A 20,643-nucleotide genomic window follows, 5' to 3' on the forward strand; every position below is an offset into this window, starting at 1 on the left:
TTGCCATATTTTTTTTATGATTGTGCCATTCTGTTATAACCTACAGTTGAATAAGAATCCCATAAGAAATAAAAGAAATGTGTTTTGCCTGCTCACTCATGTTTTCTTTAAAAATGGTACATATATTACCAATTCTCCAAGGGTATGCAAACTTTTGAGCACAACTGTGTGTGTATATATATATATATATATATATATATATATATATATATATATATATATATATATATATATATATATATCTCAGAATAGAGTGTGAAAATGGAAAACAAGAGTTCCCATTCTCCATCTTGAGTTTGTGGCATTGTATCCAAGGCCTCATGTGGATGGTGAACCGTCTAATAGAAGTTCTTTGTTGTTACGTTCCAGTGTATTATTGTCTGTTTGACAAGTTGTCAGTGAGCTCAACATCTCTTTCTCTCTCTCTTACATTCTTTTATATGGTTTTGCCAAAATGTACCGTCACAACCAACAATAAACTGGTTAGTGCTTAAACCAAGCAACTTAATAAGAAAGAACAGTTGCTATGCTGTATAGAGAGACAAGGCTAGAATAGAAGGAAATTTTTAGAGTAAACGTAAAACCAATCCCATGAAAAACCTAGAAAACAAGAAATTCTGTCATTTCTTCTTGGCAAAATGAGGTATGAACGTTTTGGTTAAAATAAAATGGGTTTTGAAACACCTCTAACTTGTGGCTGCTGGGCTAAAGTTGTTTTGTTGTCCTTTAATGTGTTTCAGTAGAACTGCTTGTTGTCCGACTGCTAAAATGTATCCTTCATACTGTATCATTTTTGGCAAACCTATGGACTCACACATCGGGTTTGACACATCAGAGCATTTTTTAGTGTAGCTTTAAGTATTCAAACACCTTTGAAATGAACAGAAATAATATATCAAAGGAAAAGATTGAATCCTGAACAAATGGGAAATGTGCAAGTCCTAACAAAACCCATGACGTGTCTTAATATAACAAAGCCTATCATTTATATTCCCAAAGGGAAAAGCAGACCTTAACAGAATATGAAACACTAAAATCATCCCATAATTCTTTGTGTCAAATGTGAAAATATACCCATGTAGGCAACAGCCATCTTGCAGTGTCCACAAGAAATTCTGAATCAGTTTATTTACACCCTATCTCATGTTACACTTACAAATAAATATTGCATTCTTATAATCTACATTTTAACTCTACCACTTTTCGTCTGTGAGTGTATTTTCACCTGAGCTTTCGGAGAGAAGGTTCTACTTTTTCCCTTCCCTGCAACTCTTCAGTAATATAAACAAGGATTCGGGGAATTGGGGAGTGTTGGATTGGGTTGGTGAAGCAGAAATAGAAAGTTGCTTTAAAACCTAGGGCATGTAAAAACCATGGGCAGGTGCTACAGCCATGTAAAAAGGGGGAAAATGATGTACATTTTGCCTTGATAAAAAGAGAAACATTCATACATTTACCATACTGGAGAATAATAGACCATATCTATTATGTATATTTTTCTATCACAGCAATCAAATGGTTTTATAACAAACACAACTCATTTTCTGAGGTTAGATTTCTACATGGTCTGTCTGATATTTGTCATCACAAATCTATGTGAGGGCAGATTCACAGTCAGGTTGTAAGTCTGGGTCATTTACTGTTTGCACAGTTCAGATGGGCTGGTCTCTGATCAGCTGAGGGCCAATATGTACTACCAGCATTCCTGCATTATTCTTATTGTGCAAATGAACAACCTCCCAATGGGACTCAAAATAATTCCTCAATCCTTCACATTCACTTGGATTAAATGGACAGGGCATGAGGAGTCTGTTTATTGTTATGTTGCTTTTCATCACCGATGTCTTGTGTTTTTCTCCCATAGGAGACATGGAGGGAGGAATGTGGTGTTTTGGAGTTTTTTGATAGACTCCTTAAATGGTGCGTGTAGATATGGCTGGCATCCCAGCCGAGGTATAACCCCCTTCCCCAACTCTCGGAATTCACACAAGAGACAGATGGTACAAAATGGATGTTTAAAAAAAAACCACCTGGATCTGGGGCAAGCAAGGACTGTGAGGGCCCTGTTCTGGTCTACTTACATACTAATCTGAACTGAAAAAAGCCTGGTATTATCTTATAAAATAAGATCTGTTGAAACCATCCATATTTCAGACTTACATCTAAACAAAACAAAAACTAAATTACATTAGGAATAACAACCCCTGTTCATTGACGTTCATGGACTGTAATTTTCTGTACAGCTGTCAGGTTTGTTTCCTTTTATTCTTTCTCTCACTTGTCTTGTTTAGGCTTGTTTATTCAGGGTGTCGGTCACTGGCGTTCTGTCCCTGCGTTAGCCAATTTGCAGCTGCTCTCTCTGTGCCACCTGGACTGCTCATCAGAGCCATTACGAACGTGCCAGTATGTCTTCACCCATTTCCCTTTTTTGTGAATTTCCTACTTAACTTCAGACTCTTGACGGATTTTATAAATTCATTTGGCTTTCTTTTAACTATTCCTTGCATGTATCCAATTTCAATTCTTTATTAATTCATCTTTCCCTGTCCTCCCTCTGTCTTTTCCCACATCCATCTTTCTCCACTCAGTGCAAAGGCATTTCTGGTGAGTTTTTGTTTGTCCCCCCCTCTCTTTCTTTTTCTCTCTTCCTAGATCTCACAGATTGTCTTGCAGTCTCTCCATGTAGCTTCTGAGCTCTGCAGAATGTCCCAGGTCCATGTCCTGACAGACCCACTTAATGTCATCTTCATTCCCGATAAGGATGGAGTTGGTGTACGGCCCCCCTTCGTCTGGTAATACAGTGGCAAAGGAGGTAAACTTGACCCTTTTGCGCTTGGCTGCACTGGGTGAATTGTTGAGGGGTTCCACTTTCCCAGTAGGGTCGTTGCCCGAACAGGACCGTGGATCTGAATACATGTGGGGTAGAGTACGTCCATGCGAGGAGATGCTTTTCTGAAGGCCGCTTCCATTGAGAAGGTACTTACTCTCCTCGCACCCCTCATTGCGGTCTATTGCAGTTGTGCACTCATCATTGTGTGCCAGTGGCCCATGGTCACCATGGTGATCCATCAGGTCTGCCTCGTTGCCGAGCCACACCCAATCATGGGCGTGGTTCATATTACCCTGCTCCAAAACAGGAAGCTGTTTGTGCCGGTAGTGGAAGGCAAAACTGACACAGTTGATGAGGAAGACGAGGATAGCGAGGCAAAAGACTCCGAGAAGGGCGTACATGCCGATCTCCAGGTCCGACAGACCTCTTGATGTCTGGGTCAAGTCACTCTCAGCTCCACCAGGCAGTTCCACCTGTGCAGGGTAACTGGTGTAGTCCCCAGGACTGTTGTTTTGTCTGCCACCTTGCTTATTGCCCCCAGAGCGACTAGTTAATGTTGTCTTTGTTGTGGTGCTGACTTTCTTCAATGCTGATTCTTCTCTGTCAACCGCTGCATTTGTGTGTTTCCAGCTATCTCCTCCACTAGTTTTATCTGGTTCTACAACCTTATGTCTCTGTTCATTTGTGCTGTTGTCCAGACTATTCTCCTCTTGGGTTCCACTTCTCTGCTCTAGGTCGTTCTGTCCAAACTTCACCTGTACATTTCCTATTCCCATTGCCAAGATGCTCTTCCTCTTCGATTTCTGGCAGGTTTCTGAGATCATCATCTCGAGACGTAACAGTGCCCCCTGGCCCTCGCCTTCCGCCACCACAACAGGCCAGCGCTGGGATTGGTCCTGATAGGTGGAGACCACTGTTTCATCCAGTGAGGTGATAGTTAGGGTAAAGTCTTTGAGGTCATAGATGTCAAGAGGTGTCACAGCACCATCGCTGTACTGAATCCACGCGCTGATGATAGCTTCCTGTGTAAGTGAGACATAACAGAGGGACAGGAGTAGAATAGACAGATGGGTGATTTAAAAAAAATTTCAAGTGAGTTAAAAGTCAAAAACATTCTCATTTATATAGCTACTGCATCTCTGTCCTTGGCATCATGAAGCTTTGATACATACTCACTGCTTTGTGAGAATGACATTTTTCTGCATTGAAAACGCTTCTAATGCCTGAATAAACAAACTCAAAGCAGAAACTTCTTGTGATTCCATTTAAACTGACAGCTAATAAAACAAGGCTGTCAAAGTTATTTTTCTAAATAAATATATACATAACTTCAAAATTTTTCATAATAAACCCAGGAGCACAAGTTAAGATTTTTCATATAAAGTCTCATTTAAGTTAAACTACAACAATATAGCAAAAAAACAATCACCTTCCTATTCACTTGATCCAGAGGAGTGAATTCAAGCCTAACACTCTTGCAGTTAAAAGCAGAAAAAAAAATCTTGAAACAGAAAAAAAAAAAAAAAAAACCTTGAGCTGCTGCATGCAATTAAGGCATGATTTTCTGCAAAGCAGCTTTGAAACAATATGCATACAAAATGCTACAGCAGAGGGAAAATGTTTTAGTGAATAACTATTTAAATTTAAGTCTGTTCCTTACGCAAAGCTGTCTATTGGCTTCAGAAGACTTGGAATATAGGACACAAGTCATATGAACTACTTTAATGGTGCTTTTTTGACCTTTTTTATGGTCAGAGCGCCTGGTCACTGTTTGTTTTCACTGTATGGAAAAGGGTAGTATGAACATTCTTTAAAATTTCTCCATTTGTATTCCACAGAAGAAAGAAAGTCATATGGGTTTGGAATGGCATGAGAGTAAATGATGACAGAATTATTTAATTAACCATTCTTTTAAGATTTGAATGTCAAGCCTACTCATGTTTTCAACAAATACACAAAAATATTTGAGGCCAATATCCGCCAGTGATTTTCAACCAGGGTACTTGAGCGCAGGCACTGACTGGCCATTGGGAGAACCGGGACTTTTTCCGGTGGGCCGGCCGCGAAATGGGGCCGCATGAGCCGCCGCGTTATGCAGAACGTGCCACAAAAAGGATAACTTTGGCTAGTCTTAATTGCAGATAAAATTAGACAGGTATATTTTACAGGTATATACATGCCAGAAAATCAGTGGACATGCTGTAATTAAAAGTTTGGCAAAATCTTCTGCCGTTTTCCAATGGATTTTTTATAATAGAATCAAATGAGCAGATTCAATTCATATGAAGCTTTAATGGCAAGATAAACTTAAGTTTTCATTTCCAATGCATTATTAGAGGTTTTAAACTCAAAACTATTATTTTCTCTGGCTGCATATAATGTAGTCTACCAAAATTATAAAAAAAAAAATTACGATAAAATAATTTGTACTAAGTTAAATCTAATTGCGAGTTTTGCGGCTTAAATTACCTGTTTTTTATTTTTTATGAATAAATATCATAACCAACAACTTCATCTTTTCATTTTGTACATCAGGGATATTACAATATTAATGATAAAATTAAATTACATTTAGCCTTTGGTACACATCTTTGGTTTTGTGTCGATGAAGGGGTACTTGAGCCTTACTGATGGTGTTGTTACTTGCAGCAAAAAAGTTTGGGAAACACTGCTATATGCTATGCTAAGAGGGAGAGAGGTAATTACAGGATATAGAATATAATTACATGGGATAAAGAGTGCATGTAGTGAATCATAAACACTTGAAAATTAAAGCTGCAGATCAACTGCCTGTATCAAAAATAGTGTTCAATACAAGCTCCAGATATGTGGCCACACTGATTTTGGCACCGTCTTCAAATGAGACAAAAAGCGTTTATCTTAATATCTGTAATTGCGAAACAACTCCAGATGAGACTCTTGCGGTGTTTTCCCACCCACTCTCATTCAGTCATAGTTAACCTTGGGCCCTGTGCGTAGGAATTTGCTGGCAGAAGGCAAGGAATGCATTTAGATTTTTAGCAGAGCTGCTATTTTAGATACTTTAATCAGATGATTCCAAACAGCACTGTAGGGGGGATAAGGATATTACAGCTATTAACTTCTCAGTTATAACAACACCTGCCAAAACGAGTACCCATGCCTCCAGTGAGGGGTATTAATGCTATCTGTGCTGTTGGCAGGGCACGCTGTGGACTGTTGATGGTGTGCTTTACAATGCCTGCTCTTAAATGTTGTGTTGTCAGGAAACTATGAGGGAGGTGAGGGGTTTTTAAGTAGTTAATTCACCTGGCTTTTTGGAAATTGTAGTTTCTGTATTTTTCATGTAATATCTCTCACTTTCTCCTTAGCCACAGGCTCAGTCACCAGTTTTGCCCTTAACCAGGTAGCATCTATGAATTTTTATCAAAAGTATCACAATATTAATGCTAATTGATAATAAGAAACTTTTTCATGTGGATGTCATCCTGGGTTTCCTTGCAGCTGTTTAATGTTAAAATGTTGTCCAACAGATGCTTTCGGCTGTATCGCCTTAAATTAATGTGCTCTCAAATCGTCCTCAAAACTTAAGGCAATTGTCATAAAGACAAGGCTGTAGTTATAGTTTAATTCACGGTAGTCTTTAATTCTTGCTCTTGAACATTCCAGCTAACTCACAGTAGTATCAACTTGAAGTTCTAGAACATTCCAGCCAATTCAAGGCAGCCTCAAATTCTAGTTCTACAAGGTTCCAACTAATTGAAGGTAGCCTCAACTTCTGGTACTAGAATGTTTCAGCCAGTTCATGGTAGCCACAAATTCTAGTTTTAGAACGTTCCACACAACTTGCGGTCATTTCAACTTCTAGTTCTAGAATGCTCAGACTAAATGGCAGCCTCAAATTCTAGTTCTACAATGTTTAAACTAATTGAAGGTGTCCTTAAATTCTAGTTCTACCAGAAAGACTCTGAATAAATGAGAATAATCATAATATGGGGACAGAAAATTTTCCTTTGGCATAAGCCCCATCCTACAGTTCAGCGCTCAGAATCTCGTTTGAACCGTCAGATCCTGCCGGAAGACAATGACGGCAGGGAGAGAAACGTACCCCTATAGCAGGACGGAACCTAAACTGGTGGTAAGGCGGGGGGGGGGGACATTCAAGCTAATTCAGGCTCTCTTATGGAGAGCATTTACAAGAGTCTACGAAATTTCTAGAGTGGATGAGAGGCGTAAACGTAGCAAAATCAATGTATTTACAAGCAAAAATGTAAAAAGTATGGACAAGGCCTCACACTAGTCTCAACTTCTAGTTCTAGAGGGTTCGGGTGGTTAATTGGTTGTTCTGGAGGTCATCACTTATGGTTCTCACCTGTTTGGGTGTGTGCAGAAGATCCTGAGCTGTAGTTGTGATGTAGAAGGCTCTGTTGTTGGTGGAACTGGGCTGCAGGGAGAGACTCAGCGAGCCCACCAACTGAACTCCCAGATCAGTGATGCTCACTTTATCATCCAGCACTGTGATGGTCTTCTCAGCCAAAATAGAGTCAGACAGAGGGGATATCACCTGGGAAATACAGAGAAATGTCCTTAAAATCCAATCCTGACATACTGTAGGGTCCAATTCTGACATACTGTAGCTTAGATTAAAATAATCTGAATCTCCTTTCACCTTTCTACATCCCTAAACTAACGACCTGAAGATTGCATAGCATTGCATGCATATATACTTGAATACTAAATTGTATATAATTTACATTGTTAAAACATTACATTATTGAAAATCCTTTTCTCTGCCCCCTATGTCACATAATGTCTCCAATCCTTTCAAAAGCATAGCAAAGGCAGGGAGATACAAACTGACACTTTGAAACACTGCCTGGTTATGACAGACAGGCATTATGACAGGTGTACAAAGAGCTCTCAGAATCAACGTGTCATCATAGAGCACAATCTCCTGTTACCACGAACAAAAACTGTTGGCTGACACCATGAGGATTCCCGAGCTGAGAGCAGGAAAGAAAATACTGAAATGGAAGGAAATCAAAGAGGTGGTGATTGCCTAAATGAGAGGGAGACAGAGAAAGGAACAGAGAAACCCACACCTCTTCCAAGAAAACCTCTTTCAAGATGATTCACTAAGAAAAGCTATAATGGCCCCAAAATATACTTGAACACTTAAATCACACTTAAAAATGTATGACTTTCATTGCACTGATAACAAAATATGTGGCAATATGTGATTTGATAACAATCCAAGTGGCATCTGCAAACAAATAACCTTATCTCAAAACAAAATTTTTCTAAATTTTCCAATTACATTTTTAGCAATTACTTTTAACCAGCTACTGCCAAGATAATTTTTAGTAGATTGTAAGTTCCACCCAAGTTCACACAGTTAGCCTAGCAGAGTAACCACAAGTGCAGTTCATCACACTATGAACATAGTTTGACCAGAAACCAGAAATTGTCCAAATCTGTTTTGCCTTAACAGTATTTCTTTGAAGAGTATTGTAAAATAATTGTAATTCTATCAAAACATTTATTTTTTTATCTATTGCTTGAAAAGTGTGCTTGTGCTTTCTTTGGTTTGATTTTTTGTTTTCTAGTTCAATGACAGTCATACATTTTATACACAATAGTTCAACCAAAAATGAAAAATCAATCATTATGTACTCACCCTCATATTGTTCTAAACCTATCTGACTTTATATTTCTTTTACACAAAGGTAGAAATTTTGAAAAAAAAATTCTGCTCGCTGATGTCCTATAATGGCAGTGGATGGTGACCACCTCCTCAAGCTTCAAAAGGACATATAAGTATAATTCAGAAGTAAAAAAAAATATTGCATCATGCGAATTATGCCTTGTTCTGAAGGCATATGATAAGGTTTAGTGAGAAACAAATCGGAATCATATTTATTATTTGGTGAAAATCTTGACCGACCGTTGCTCTCCTGCTCGCCTTCATGAGAGTGCACGAGAGCAGAAGTTCACGCAGCCCCGCTGGCAAGATGAGCTGTTCAAGCGAAAACTCAATGTTCTGACACTCGTCCAGGCTAATTAGGACAAAAACTCAGATTAACATAGAAAAGATACCTTTTATTGCATGTCGTGCCGTGTCTGATTAGGACACAGTGTGACTGTGACTGCCTCAGCCTCTTCCACCTCTCAGTTCGATTACCGAGTACTCCGGTTCAAACAAATCAGGGTGGGCATAGAAATTAATCTCCTCTTCAACTTCAAACTCTTCAGACATGTTTTGTAAGTTCAATTCTCTGGTTTGCATGCAGCAATGTGTTGTGTTCCATTGTGAATGTTGCTCTGGAAATCCAGTTGTATCACAAGAAAACGATTTCTCGCTTGAACGCCCAATCTCACGAGCGGGCTGCATGAACTGTTGTTCTCATGCACACTCATGAACAGGCACAGGAGAGCAATGGTTGGTCAAGATTTTCACTAAATAATAAATTCGATGTCAGTTTGTTTCTCACCAAACCTTATCATATGCCTTCAGAACAAGCGATGAGTTGCATGGAATAATTTGTTATACTTCTGAATTATAGTGTTGCGTCCTTTTGAAGCTTGAAGAGGTGGTCACCATCCACTGTCATTGTATGACATCAGTGAGCAGAATATATTTTGTAAATTTCTGCATTTGTGTACCGAAAAAATAAATAAAAAGTCATATTGGTTTAAAACAACACAAGGGTAAGTACATAATAAATGAATTTTCAATGAATTTTCATTTTTGGGTTAACTATCCCTTTAAGTGTTTATACTGTTTGTGGCAAAATACCGTGAGGCCACTACATCCCTTACAAAACATATACAAAATCACATTTGATGTATTACATAAACATCATACACTCATACCAACAGGGGAAACATGATAAAGTGAAAATGGAGACTGACAGAGACACAAATATACATGCAGGGAAATAAACACACAGAGGTGTCTCAGTCAACGGGTTCCCAACAGAACACTTCACTCAAAGCTGAGCATTCAGCACCACTGAGATTTTAACACCTGTAGGCAAACAAGCTTGTTATCACTCACATGCAATAGCACTGCAAATATTTCCGGTGTGTTTGACAAGGGTGGTGTTACTATGTCTCAGTTTATTTCGTCGTTTATTTATTTGTTATATAAGGTGAGATCTCTAAATAAACTGTGTGAGCAATTTATTTAGAAACTGAGCTGCTGTCCTATTATATAGAGTCAAAGAAACACACTGGCTATGAAGGCTTTGAATCTCTCACCATTTGGTATTTCAGTAGGTATTATTTTATTAGGCAGGTATTAAAAATAGATTCATCATATATTAACCATATAACATCTGTAAGGCACAGCAAGATTTTTTTTTCTAGTATTACTGTGAGCTAGCAATTTGTAATTTGTATTTCTTTGTTTTTTTATTTCTATTTTTTAATTACATTTTATCACTCTGTACACTTTTTATCACTCTGTACACAGATGGATGACTGTAATTACCTGTATAGTGGTGATGCCAAGGTCTCTTCCCACCAGCACCCTCCCATCAATCAGTCGAGCAATGCGCGTATCCTCCACTTTCAGGAAGGCCAGGACCATTTCTGTGATGTCGGCTGACCAATCAGAGCCCAGCATATGCACAAGCTCCCCACCGGGGTCTGCTGGCTCAGCTACGAAGTGTGTGAGAACGCGCACCAGAGCATATTGATACTGCAGGGCACAGCCTTTGCCCTTCCTCTCATCCTCCTCATCATCCTCACTGTCCCGTGTCAGCCTAGGGGATGCAGCCCAGGAAGGAAGATGATTAAGTCAAATATAGTCTAAATGCAATAGCATTCACTAAACCTGAAATGGTGACATCCTTTTTGGATGCGGAAGCCCTGACATGCAAAGTGATACATCATTATGTACTGTATGATCATAAATATTCAATAATATTTGTTACAGTAGTTGTAAGTATATAATAGTTACAATGTTCTAAGTATACTGAGATAGTTTTAATTTTCGCTATAAAAATAAAAATGACTTGCCTTGAGATATAAAACCAAAACAATGACTCACCATGTCAAAATAGTGTGCCAAGTTATAAATTAGTGCCCCTTAGGGCTTCCTTAAAGGGTTAGTTGACCCCAAAATTAAAGTTGTTCAATATTTACTCATCATTAGTCATAATTTACTCAACCTCATGTCTTTCCAAACTTGAATGACTTACTTTCTTCCGTGGGAAACACAAGAAAATATTGCTGAATGTCCAGAGTGTTCTGTACAACACAATGAAGGCATAACATTACCACTGGCTATCAAGCTCCAAGACGCGCCATATTTGAATTTAATGAGATTTGACAGCTACAGTGGAGGTGAAAATTTTCATTTAATTATTATATTATTTTCCATTATGCATTTAGAAGATGCTTTAATCCAAGTGTCTTACAGTTTAAGGCATTCAAGGTATACATATTTAGCATGTGCATTCCCTGGGAATTGAACCCACAACCTCAGCGTTGTTAGTGCCAGTGGAGCTACAAAAAATACTATATAGAAATACAATACAGAAAGCCATACGGCATCAGATGACGGAGCTTGATAGCCATTAGTCACAATTTAAGTTTGATGTATTGGAAAAAGGACTCTTGACAATTATTTCTGTAATTATGGACTGAGGGCGGAAAAGACGGTAATTAAAAATGTCATTGGCTACTTTGAATATTTTACAGAAGCTACAGTTGCTCAAATCTTGGCTATTCTGAGTGCCCACTTTGCTCAGTTCAGATAATGAAGCTTCTTGTGTTTTTCAATGCAGCTGGCTATCCATCTGTCTAATTTAAAGAGGAAAATAGTCTGATCACTCACAATTATCCATTTCTTTCTTTCTATCTTTCTCTCTCTTTCTTTCTCTAAGCCTGTGATTACTTCAAATTTCCTGCTCACATAGGGGGAAGCATTGCATGTGGCCTGTGTATGTGTGTATTTGGTTCCTGGTGGTAACTGTTTTGTTGATACAGGCAGAGAGACAGAAATTGGCCAAATTGAAAAATTGGCCCAGCAGACAGACTGAAGGCCAACACGACAAATTGGCCAGTGAAAAACAGACACACACACACACACACACACACACACACACACACACACACACACACACACACAAACACAAACACAAGCATGAAAATGAAAGGGAATGGCAGTGGATCTCTCGTGGCTGAATAACTGAAGTGCGCTCTTCCCCCATGTCTGTAAATAAAATCCCTGCTCACACACACAAACACACACATATAAATACACTTCTCAGTGTTACACACACCTCCTGTTGGTGATGATGGGTACTCTCCATCCTTTGACTTGGCTGAGTTCTGCATCAGAGACATCAATCTGGAGCGGTAACCGTGGCGCCCAGATGGTGAGCTCTAATTGGCTGGTCAAATAGAGGTAGGTAAAGTTCACTTGAAGAGAGACACGCCCCCTCATCTCTTTTCCATTCACCAACACCTCATCACAACCAAGAGATACCTACAGAGAGAGAGAGAGAGAGAGAGAGAGAGAGAGAGAGAGAGAATAAAACAAAATAACAGAAGTGATGTAGCGGTGAACAGAACTGTTGTGATTGTTTTGTGGGCTTTGTAATGGCTGTGGCATTTCATATGATTCTTCCCTACATTCCTCTGCACTAACCACAATTACAATTATTTAAAGAAAAGAGAGAGAGCACTTTTCCCCCATAACTGCAGAGGGGGAAAACAGACTCTTTTCTATAAGAAACCCACAGTATTTTCTTCTACTCCTTTTTACTTATCTGGACTTTTATGACCTGATGTTTTTTCAAAATGTTGTCCTCTACCTCACTCTGTGCAGTGATTAATGGTGGTCTCTATCTGCTGGATGTTTATGACACCTTGATGGGCTGTGTCTGTGCGACATTGTCATGGCGAACAGTGTGTATCACTTTGCTACTGGCAAATCGCACACACACACACACACACACTCAAACAGCATGACACAGTCACATCTCACTATTACAGATCAGGGTCACCGTGGGGGCATGCTGAAGTTTGAAACAACCGTGTATGTGTGTTTCTGCCCACACAACATGTTAGATTCAAACTGTGAAGCTTTTGTTGATTGTCCAGTGTTTCCATTTCAAAAACATGCTTCCTAGCATACTTCCTGTCGATCATTGCCATTTAATCTTGTGGAGCCAGATTCTGACTTGCAACATAGTCTAGTTTATATTCCAGCTTATTTTTGAAAAGAACCACCCATTTAGACAGGAACAGACTGACAGCCATGTAAAGCAACAAAACATAGATAAATTCACGTAAATCTGAAACAGATGACACTACAATAATAGACAGTTAAAAAAATAAAGTATGGTGCGGCAGTCTCCAACTTTTTACAAACAACACCGAAGAAATTGGTGGAAAGGTGTATGGACTTCATTATTAGAATTACTATCCATCCAAAAATAAGAATGACTAATTATTTCACAGACAGAAAAACTAAGAAAATAGTTTAGATTGTGAATATCTAGTTTGCCTGATGCTAAGAGCCTTAAAAACAAAGATTAATTAATTGAAATAAGATCCAAATAGCATAACATCCTAAAAAAGAGCATACTTTTATTGGTATTATGAAATTGTATCATATTTATCATCCCAAAAAAATGTTTTTTTTTTTTTTTTAAATAAATAAAGTTACACCTTTTATATTAGCGGTAAGGAACAAGGTAGGCCTTCTTTTAAGTATTAAGTATTAGTAAAATATCTGATAAAGCAAAAAAAAACACATTTACATGAGATTTTAAATAAGGCCTTGTTCAGACTGCCACTAAAAATAAAATTTTTGCATATCCAGATGAGTTTTTGATAGTCTGGACAGCAAAAAACCACATGAAATCTGATTTTTTCCAAATCTGATTCAAACCACATCGGGAGGTGGTTTCAAATGAGATTGAAATCAGATTTTTTCAGATGCGTCTCAGTCCGGATGCTCTGGCTGCTCAAATTGGATTTCAAATGGTCTTTTGTGTCACTCTTAATGCGACACAACGATGACGTCAAAAATCGGTGACTGCAGCGCTTAACATCACAATATTTACCAGTCTCCTCCGTCGCTGAGTTTTTCTTTTGCAACGGAGGAGTTCTGCACCGTGACTGGACAGGGCGCTTATTTGGAGAGCGAGATGATGCACCTCCATTTTTCCTGCATCTGTTTTGAAAGCATGGTCATGTGGGTACACCTACGTCATTACCAAAGCAACCCATGCAGATAGGTTGGTTATGTCTGAACGTGCAAATCTGATTTGATCACTTGCATTTAATAGTGCAGACAGTCTGCCTGAAAAGATCTGATTTGAGAAAAAATCCGGTTTGCCTTCAGTCTGAACATAGCCTAATTGAGTAATTCTCTGCTTTTGACGTCAAACCATGAAGAGGCATGCACACAACACATGCATACATTGGATAAGCCAGTAAGAATGCCGGCAAAGGTTTTTACATGCAACGAAATTAATTTTTTTTTAAATTAATTTTATTTATTTATTTATCACACATTATACACTTGCACATATACAGTGAAATTCTTTTTTTTCCACATATCCCAGCTAAGCTGGGGTCAGAGTGCAGGGTCAGCCATGATACGGCACCCCTTGAACAGATAAGGTCAAGGGCAAAAAATCTACCCGTGTTGATCGGTTTATTCTTAGGCGGTTTATGACCTTACATTGTTGAAGGAAAGCTGTTTAATGCGTTTACATGACCACACACATTGTCGGCTTATAAAGCATACTCTGTGTAAGAACATGCATGTAAATGCGTCAATGAGAGAGATGGATGAGTGGAGGAAAAATAAACAAGAACAGGGAAGATGGATATTCAAACAAATTAGTCATCTGTAAAATGCCACAATGAGTTAATTTAGGGAAAAGTCTTGATTAATTTGATTCATTTCAGTCTTTTGACACACAGAGTGTATTCTAATCTGCATTGTACACTTAGTACTTTGATGTATGTTTTACACTGAACCAAATCAACATAGGGACAAATAATTTAGAAGAAAATGTCAAAAGATCTAGGGATGTTTATAATACGGGAGGTATGAGAGCAAGAGAGAAAGAACAAGATGGACTGAATAGCCACTTTAAAGAGACAGTGAAACACAGACCTTTTCAAATGCAAGTCCAAATAAAATGCAATGTGATTCATTTAATGCAAGCAATTAGGCTGATAATATAAGATAAAGAAGTGCCAATTCATCAAAGTAAATGCATTTACTCTTACACATACATCCTGTCGTAAGCCTTGAGAGGATGTATAACAGTTCCCATGATGTGGATATATTTATATAGGATGTAATGTTCTGCCCCACGATTGATAAAAGGAACCCTTAACAAGCCCTCAAGTTTTTGTGTGTGTGTGATCCTGAGAGAGCAATTACCCACAATTCCCTGGAAGGATGATACGCTCAATTTCTCTACCTTTGCTTCCATCTCTGCTCTTGCAATTTGTACCTTTTTCAATCCACCCATCTTTCTGATCATCTCCAGTGTTGTTCTAAGAGCTGCGCCCCCGTCATTCTCTGCCGCAGAAATAACTGTGGACTGTGAGGCTAATGGCACAGGAAAATGGCAGCTAAAGTGGCATGCGGCCACATCAAAACATCAAAAACACAACATGAGCTAAATATTTTTAAATCTGGTACACAGTGTTGTACTTCTCTGATATTGATCATTTAAAAAAAGCACTGAAATTGATTCAATTAAGCAGTATGAATAACCAGATTTGCATGTAATAGAATTACACAAGTAAACACCAGTCCTCGCAAGGCAGAAACAAAAATAGTGTTAAAGTTTTACAGTAGGTAAATTTAAGTTTTAGTTCTGCGTAAATGAAATACTGCAGCAGAGACACTGTTTTTATCATGATTTATCAACACTTAACACAACACCAACTTTGCACTGTAAGAGCAGTTATATTGTTTAATAGTTGTAAGAAAGAAAATATCAATTGTAATTCAGTATGCAAATATTACAATGACATCATCACTGTTAGATTTTATTTTTTTATTTTTTTATTTTTATTTTTTTTTAAAAAGGCCAAACATTCTTAAAATCTAATGATTCTTACATTTCCTAAAAAGATAAGTATAAAATGACCAAAAAATAGAAAGCACACCTAAGACTAATATTACTATCTTCAAAACAAGGTGCATTTGCTAATGACACAGTAAAAGATGTATTGCAGCCATTGCAGGAACTACTCCTTATATGACACTGATCTCTTGTGAACTCATAGTATACATTTCACCAGGGTTATCTAGTCTTCTCTCTCACTACTTTTCTCATGTCCTACGGCTAATGGTATACTATTTTGTGACTTTGGTAGGGACCAGTATAAACACTTTCCTTCGTCAAAGCCAAAGAGCTGAGCCATGGATTTGATGACACTGAAAAATCAATTTAATCTCTGTCTCTATTTTAAAGAGAGGGGAAGAGGGGACAGGGCATGAGAGAGAGACAGAGAGAGAGAGAGAGAGAGAGAGAGAGAGAGAGAGAGAGAGAGAGAGAGAGAGAGAGAGAGAGAAATGAAGGCCAGAATTTCTTTGTAGAGAGAAGCAATATAGAGGGAAAATTATCTTTCAACAAGAAAGGCCAAACAATCCCAAAAACAATGCACACAAAAGCAGATTTTGGTGGAGGTTTTTAATGCCTCTGTCAAATGAATTGTGTTTGGCCCATATGGAGCTTTAGGACCAGACATTTGGAAACAACTTAAGAGTGAAACCCCTTATAGGTAAAGTTCACTTGAAGAGAGACACGCCCCCTCATCTCTTTTCCATTCACCAACACCTCATCACAACCAAGACTATACCAATACAGAGCTCCCTTTAACACCAATAAAAGTCTTAGATAAGCTACATTTACTTTAGAAAAAAAAACGCATAAATCCTCATTGGGAAAGGTAGTAAATAGGTTTCAATCCATTGAATTCTTTAAAAAAATAATTTTCTGTCTTGGATTAATTTGATGAAAAATGCTTAATAATATCTCTGGTATATTTACAATTTGTTATCTTGGCAAATCTGAGAAGTCTGTGACACTGCTGGGATCTCTTTTGAAATTCTGGAGGAGACATGTAAGATCACCAATGCCTTTTACTAAGGAGAAATGTCTGAGAAACAGGAGACTTGAGTTTATATCTTTATTTGCTCTCCAATTAATCTCATTACTGTTATGAGAAACAAGTGAGATATTAGAGAAATCTCAGTCATGATTTCTATTTTTAATGGGATGAGTACTTATTAATGTCACATGGCATAATAATGCAATTCCACTGGCTAATTTCCTTTAATAATATTTTGCAGTCTAAATATTTGTGAGCATAGACGTCAAGTATGAAAATGCTTGACATTTCTCTTTCTGATGTTTTCTTACATGATCAAATAACGAGACAAAAAAATTTTCATTCTAAGCAATATTTTTTGTAAACACCTGAATAGGTATAGGAATGCCATTAACCCTTTATGCTCAGATGGGCCGTCACCCATCCTATTTGATGACAAAATATAGCGAGTATTAGCTAAGTATGTCTTTGACATTTATGTTTCATGTGAACATGTGTTGCTTAATTGCTTAAAAATTCACAAAAAATACACAGAACATGAAATGAACATACCATTACTTAGAGGAGGTGATTATCTTTCAAACGAGCCCCAACACAAGGCAATCGGGTGCACAGATCATTAGATAATTGACACAAAGCACAATGTGCACACAGCATCTAACTATCTGGCATCTTGCAATCTGGCTGAAAACATGTTAGCATTCCTGGATCAGATGACGTCATCAGAAATGAAAAGAGTCAAAGAATGCTCTGCATAAATCATCCATATTTGGGCAAAAAGAAATGTGATTGGTGATTGTTACATATGGCCACTAGGAGATGGTGCCAAGTACCTGACACAGACTTGATGCCGACTTGTTGATTCACTATCAAATCACTTTTATTGTCACACAACCATATACACAAGTGCAATAGTGTGTGAAATTCTTGGGTGCAGTTCCGAGAAACATAGCAGTCATGACAGAGGTGAGACATATACCAATTTACAATAAACATCAGATTTAAACAACACAATTTAAAATCTAATATACACAATCACACACAGTATACAATACACACAATATAGAATACACATTATACAATAAAAAAAAGTATATATAGTATCTATAAAATGTACAGTAGGTTGTATTGTACTGTATTGACATTCAGGCTGTCGGTTGATAGTCAGCTGCCTGTGTGTTGTTAAGAGAGAATATAATTTATGAAAGTCCAGTGTGAGATAATAAGATTAATAAAGTGCAGTGCTGATGTATATTGATCATGAGAGATCAAGATTTCAAAAGTCTGATTGCTTGGGGGAAGAAGCTGTCATGAAGTCAGCTGGTGCGGGTCCTGATGCTGCGATACCGCCTGCCTGATGGTAGCAGTGAGAGCAGCCCATGGCTCGGGTGGCTGGAGTCTCTGATGATCCTCCAAGCTTTTTTCACACACCGCCTGGTATATATGTCCTGGAGGGAGGGAAGCTCACCTCCAATGATGTGTCTGGCAGTTCTCACCATCCTTTGCAGGGCTTTGCGGTTGTGGGCGGTGCTATTGCCATACCAGGCGGAGATGCAGCCAGTCAGGATGCTCTCTACAGTGCTGGTGTAGAACCGTGTTAGGATGTGGCAGTTCATTTCAAACTTCCTCAGCCATCTCTGGAAGAAGAGGTGCTGATGAGCCTTCTTCACAATGGCCTCTGTGTGGACAGACCATGTGAGTTCCTCAGTGATGTGGACACTGAGGAACTTGAAGCTGCTGACTCTCTCCACTGGTGCTCCATTGATGGTGATGGGGCTGTGTTCTCTTTCTCTTCTCCTGAAGTCCACCACAAGCTCCTTTGTCTTGCTGTCATTGAGGGAGAAGTTGTGCTCCTGACACCAGCGTGTCAGAGTGTGCACCTCCTCTCTGTAGGCTGTTTCATCATTGTCAGTGATCAGACCTACCACTGTCGTATCATCAGCAAACTTAATGATGGCATTGGAGCTATGTGTTGCCACACAGTCATGTGTGTACAGGGAATACAGGAGTGGGCTGAGAACACAGCCCTGTGGGGCTCCAGTGTTAAGGGTCAGTGATGAGGAGATGTTACTGCCCATTCTAACCACCTGGCGTCTGCTTGACAGGAAGTCCAGGATCCAGCTGCACAGCGAGCTGTTTAAGCCCAGAGCTACTAATCAAGCTTGGAGGGCACTATGGTGTTGAATGCTGGGCTGTAGTCTACAAACAGCATTCTCACATAAGTGTTCCTTTTTTCCAGGTGGGAGAGAACAGTGTGTAGTGTAGATGCAATGGCATCATCAGTGGAGCGGTTGTTGCGGTAAGCAACTGCAATGGGTCCAGTGAGGGAGGCAGCACAGAGCAGATGTAATCTCTGATTAGTCTCTCAAAGCATTTGCTGATGATGGGGGTCAGAGCAACAGGATGCCAGTCATTTAAGCAAGTGATTTTGGATTGCTTTGGTACAGGCACAATGGTGGACATTTTGAAGCATGTGGGGACCACAGACAAGGAGAGGGAAAGGTTGAAAATGTCCGTAAAAACACCAGCCAGTTGGTTCGCGCACGCTCTGATGACGCGGCCCGGAATGCCGTCTGGACCCGCGGCTTTACGGATATTCACCCGTCGGAAGGATCGGGTTACATCCGCTACAGAGACAGAGAGTGAACTAACCTCTGTAGCTTCGGCCGTGAGAGCTCTCTCCACAAGGGCGGTGTTATTTCCCTCGAAATGAGCATAAAAAGTACTTAGCTCATCCGGGAGAGAGGCAGCGGTGTTCACGGCGGAGTTTTTATTCCCTTTAAAGTCCGTGATATATTAATTCTCTGCCACATGCTTCTAGAGTTGGTGGTGTTAAACTGTCCTTCAATCTTGTTCCTGTACTGGCGTTTTGCTGCTCTGATATTTTTGCGGAGGGCATAACTGGCTTGTTTATGCTCCTTCACGTTCCTGGAATTAAAAGCGGAGGTCCACGCATCAAGTGCCGCACGAACATCGCTATTAATCCAAGGTTTCTGGTTGGGGTAGATCCGTATTGTTTTGGTTGGAACAACATCCTCTATGCACTTTCTGATGAAACACGTTACACTATTAGCGTAAAGGTCAATGTCGTCATCAGAGGCAGACAAGAACATCTCCCAGTCCGCGTGATCAAAACAGTCTTGTAGCGTAGAGTCTGATTGGTCCGACCAGCACTGGATCATTCTGAGGGTGGGTGCTTCCTGTTTCAGTTTCTGCCTGTAAGCGGGCAGAAGCAGAACGGAAGAGTGGTCCGATTTGCCAAATGGTGGGCGGAGGAGGGATTTGTAGCCATACCGGAGAGTAGCAATGATCCAAAATCCGGTCCCCTCGTGTGTTGAAACTGATATGTTGGTGGTATTTTGGTGCAAATGATTTGAGATTGGCTTTGTTAAAGTCCCCGGTCACAATGAACATGGCCTCAGGGTGCACGGTTTCCTGCTTGCTTATACTCCCATACAGTTCCTTGAGTGCCCGGTCTGTGTCGGCTTGTGGCAGGATGTACACAGCTGTGATAATGACCGCTGTGAATTCCCTCGGTTGTCAGAATGGTCGACACAGAAGCATGAGAAATTCCAGATCAGGAGAGCAGAAAGACTTGATAGAAAGTACGTTCCTCTGATCACACCAGGATTTGTTGATCATAAAACATACACAACCACCTCTGCTTTTACCAGAGAGGACTTTCGCTCTGTCCACTCGGTGCATGGAGGACCCTGCAGGTTCGATGGCTG

The 20,643-nt window shown here is 39.4% G+C and overlaps 1 protein-coding gene across 1 annotated transcript in view; it reads right to left on the bottom strand.

The window, feature by feature from the left end:
• Positions 1 to 989: 989 nt before the first annotated feature.
• Positions 990 to 20,643, bottom strand: part of LOC127418497 (transmembrane protein 132C-like) — a 348,303-nt gene continuing 328,649 nt past the window's right edge. The window contains exons 6-9 of the mRNA XM_051659094.1: positions 12,100 to 12,305; positions 10,302 to 10,575; positions 7,182 to 7,373; positions 990 to 3,852 (exon numbers count right to left, since the gene is read on the bottom strand). Of these exons, the coding sequence (XP_051515054.1) occupies positions 2,656 to 3,852; positions 7,182 to 7,373; positions 10,302 to 10,575; positions 12,100 to 12,305 (1,869 nt within the window). The 3' untranslated portion in view covers positions 990 to 2,655. The remainder of the gene's footprint in view (positions 3,853 to 7,181; positions 7,374 to 10,301; positions 10,576 to 12,099; positions 12,306 to 20,643) is intronic.

This window comes from Myxocyprinus asiaticus, chromosome 3 (assembly GCF_019703515.2).
Source record: "Myxocyprinus asiaticus isolate MX2 ecotype Aquarium Trade chromosome 3, UBuf_Myxa_2, whole genome shotgun sequence".
NCBI lineage: Eukaryota > Metazoa > Chordata > Actinopteri > Cypriniformes > Catostomidae > Myxocyprinus > Myxocyprinus asiaticus.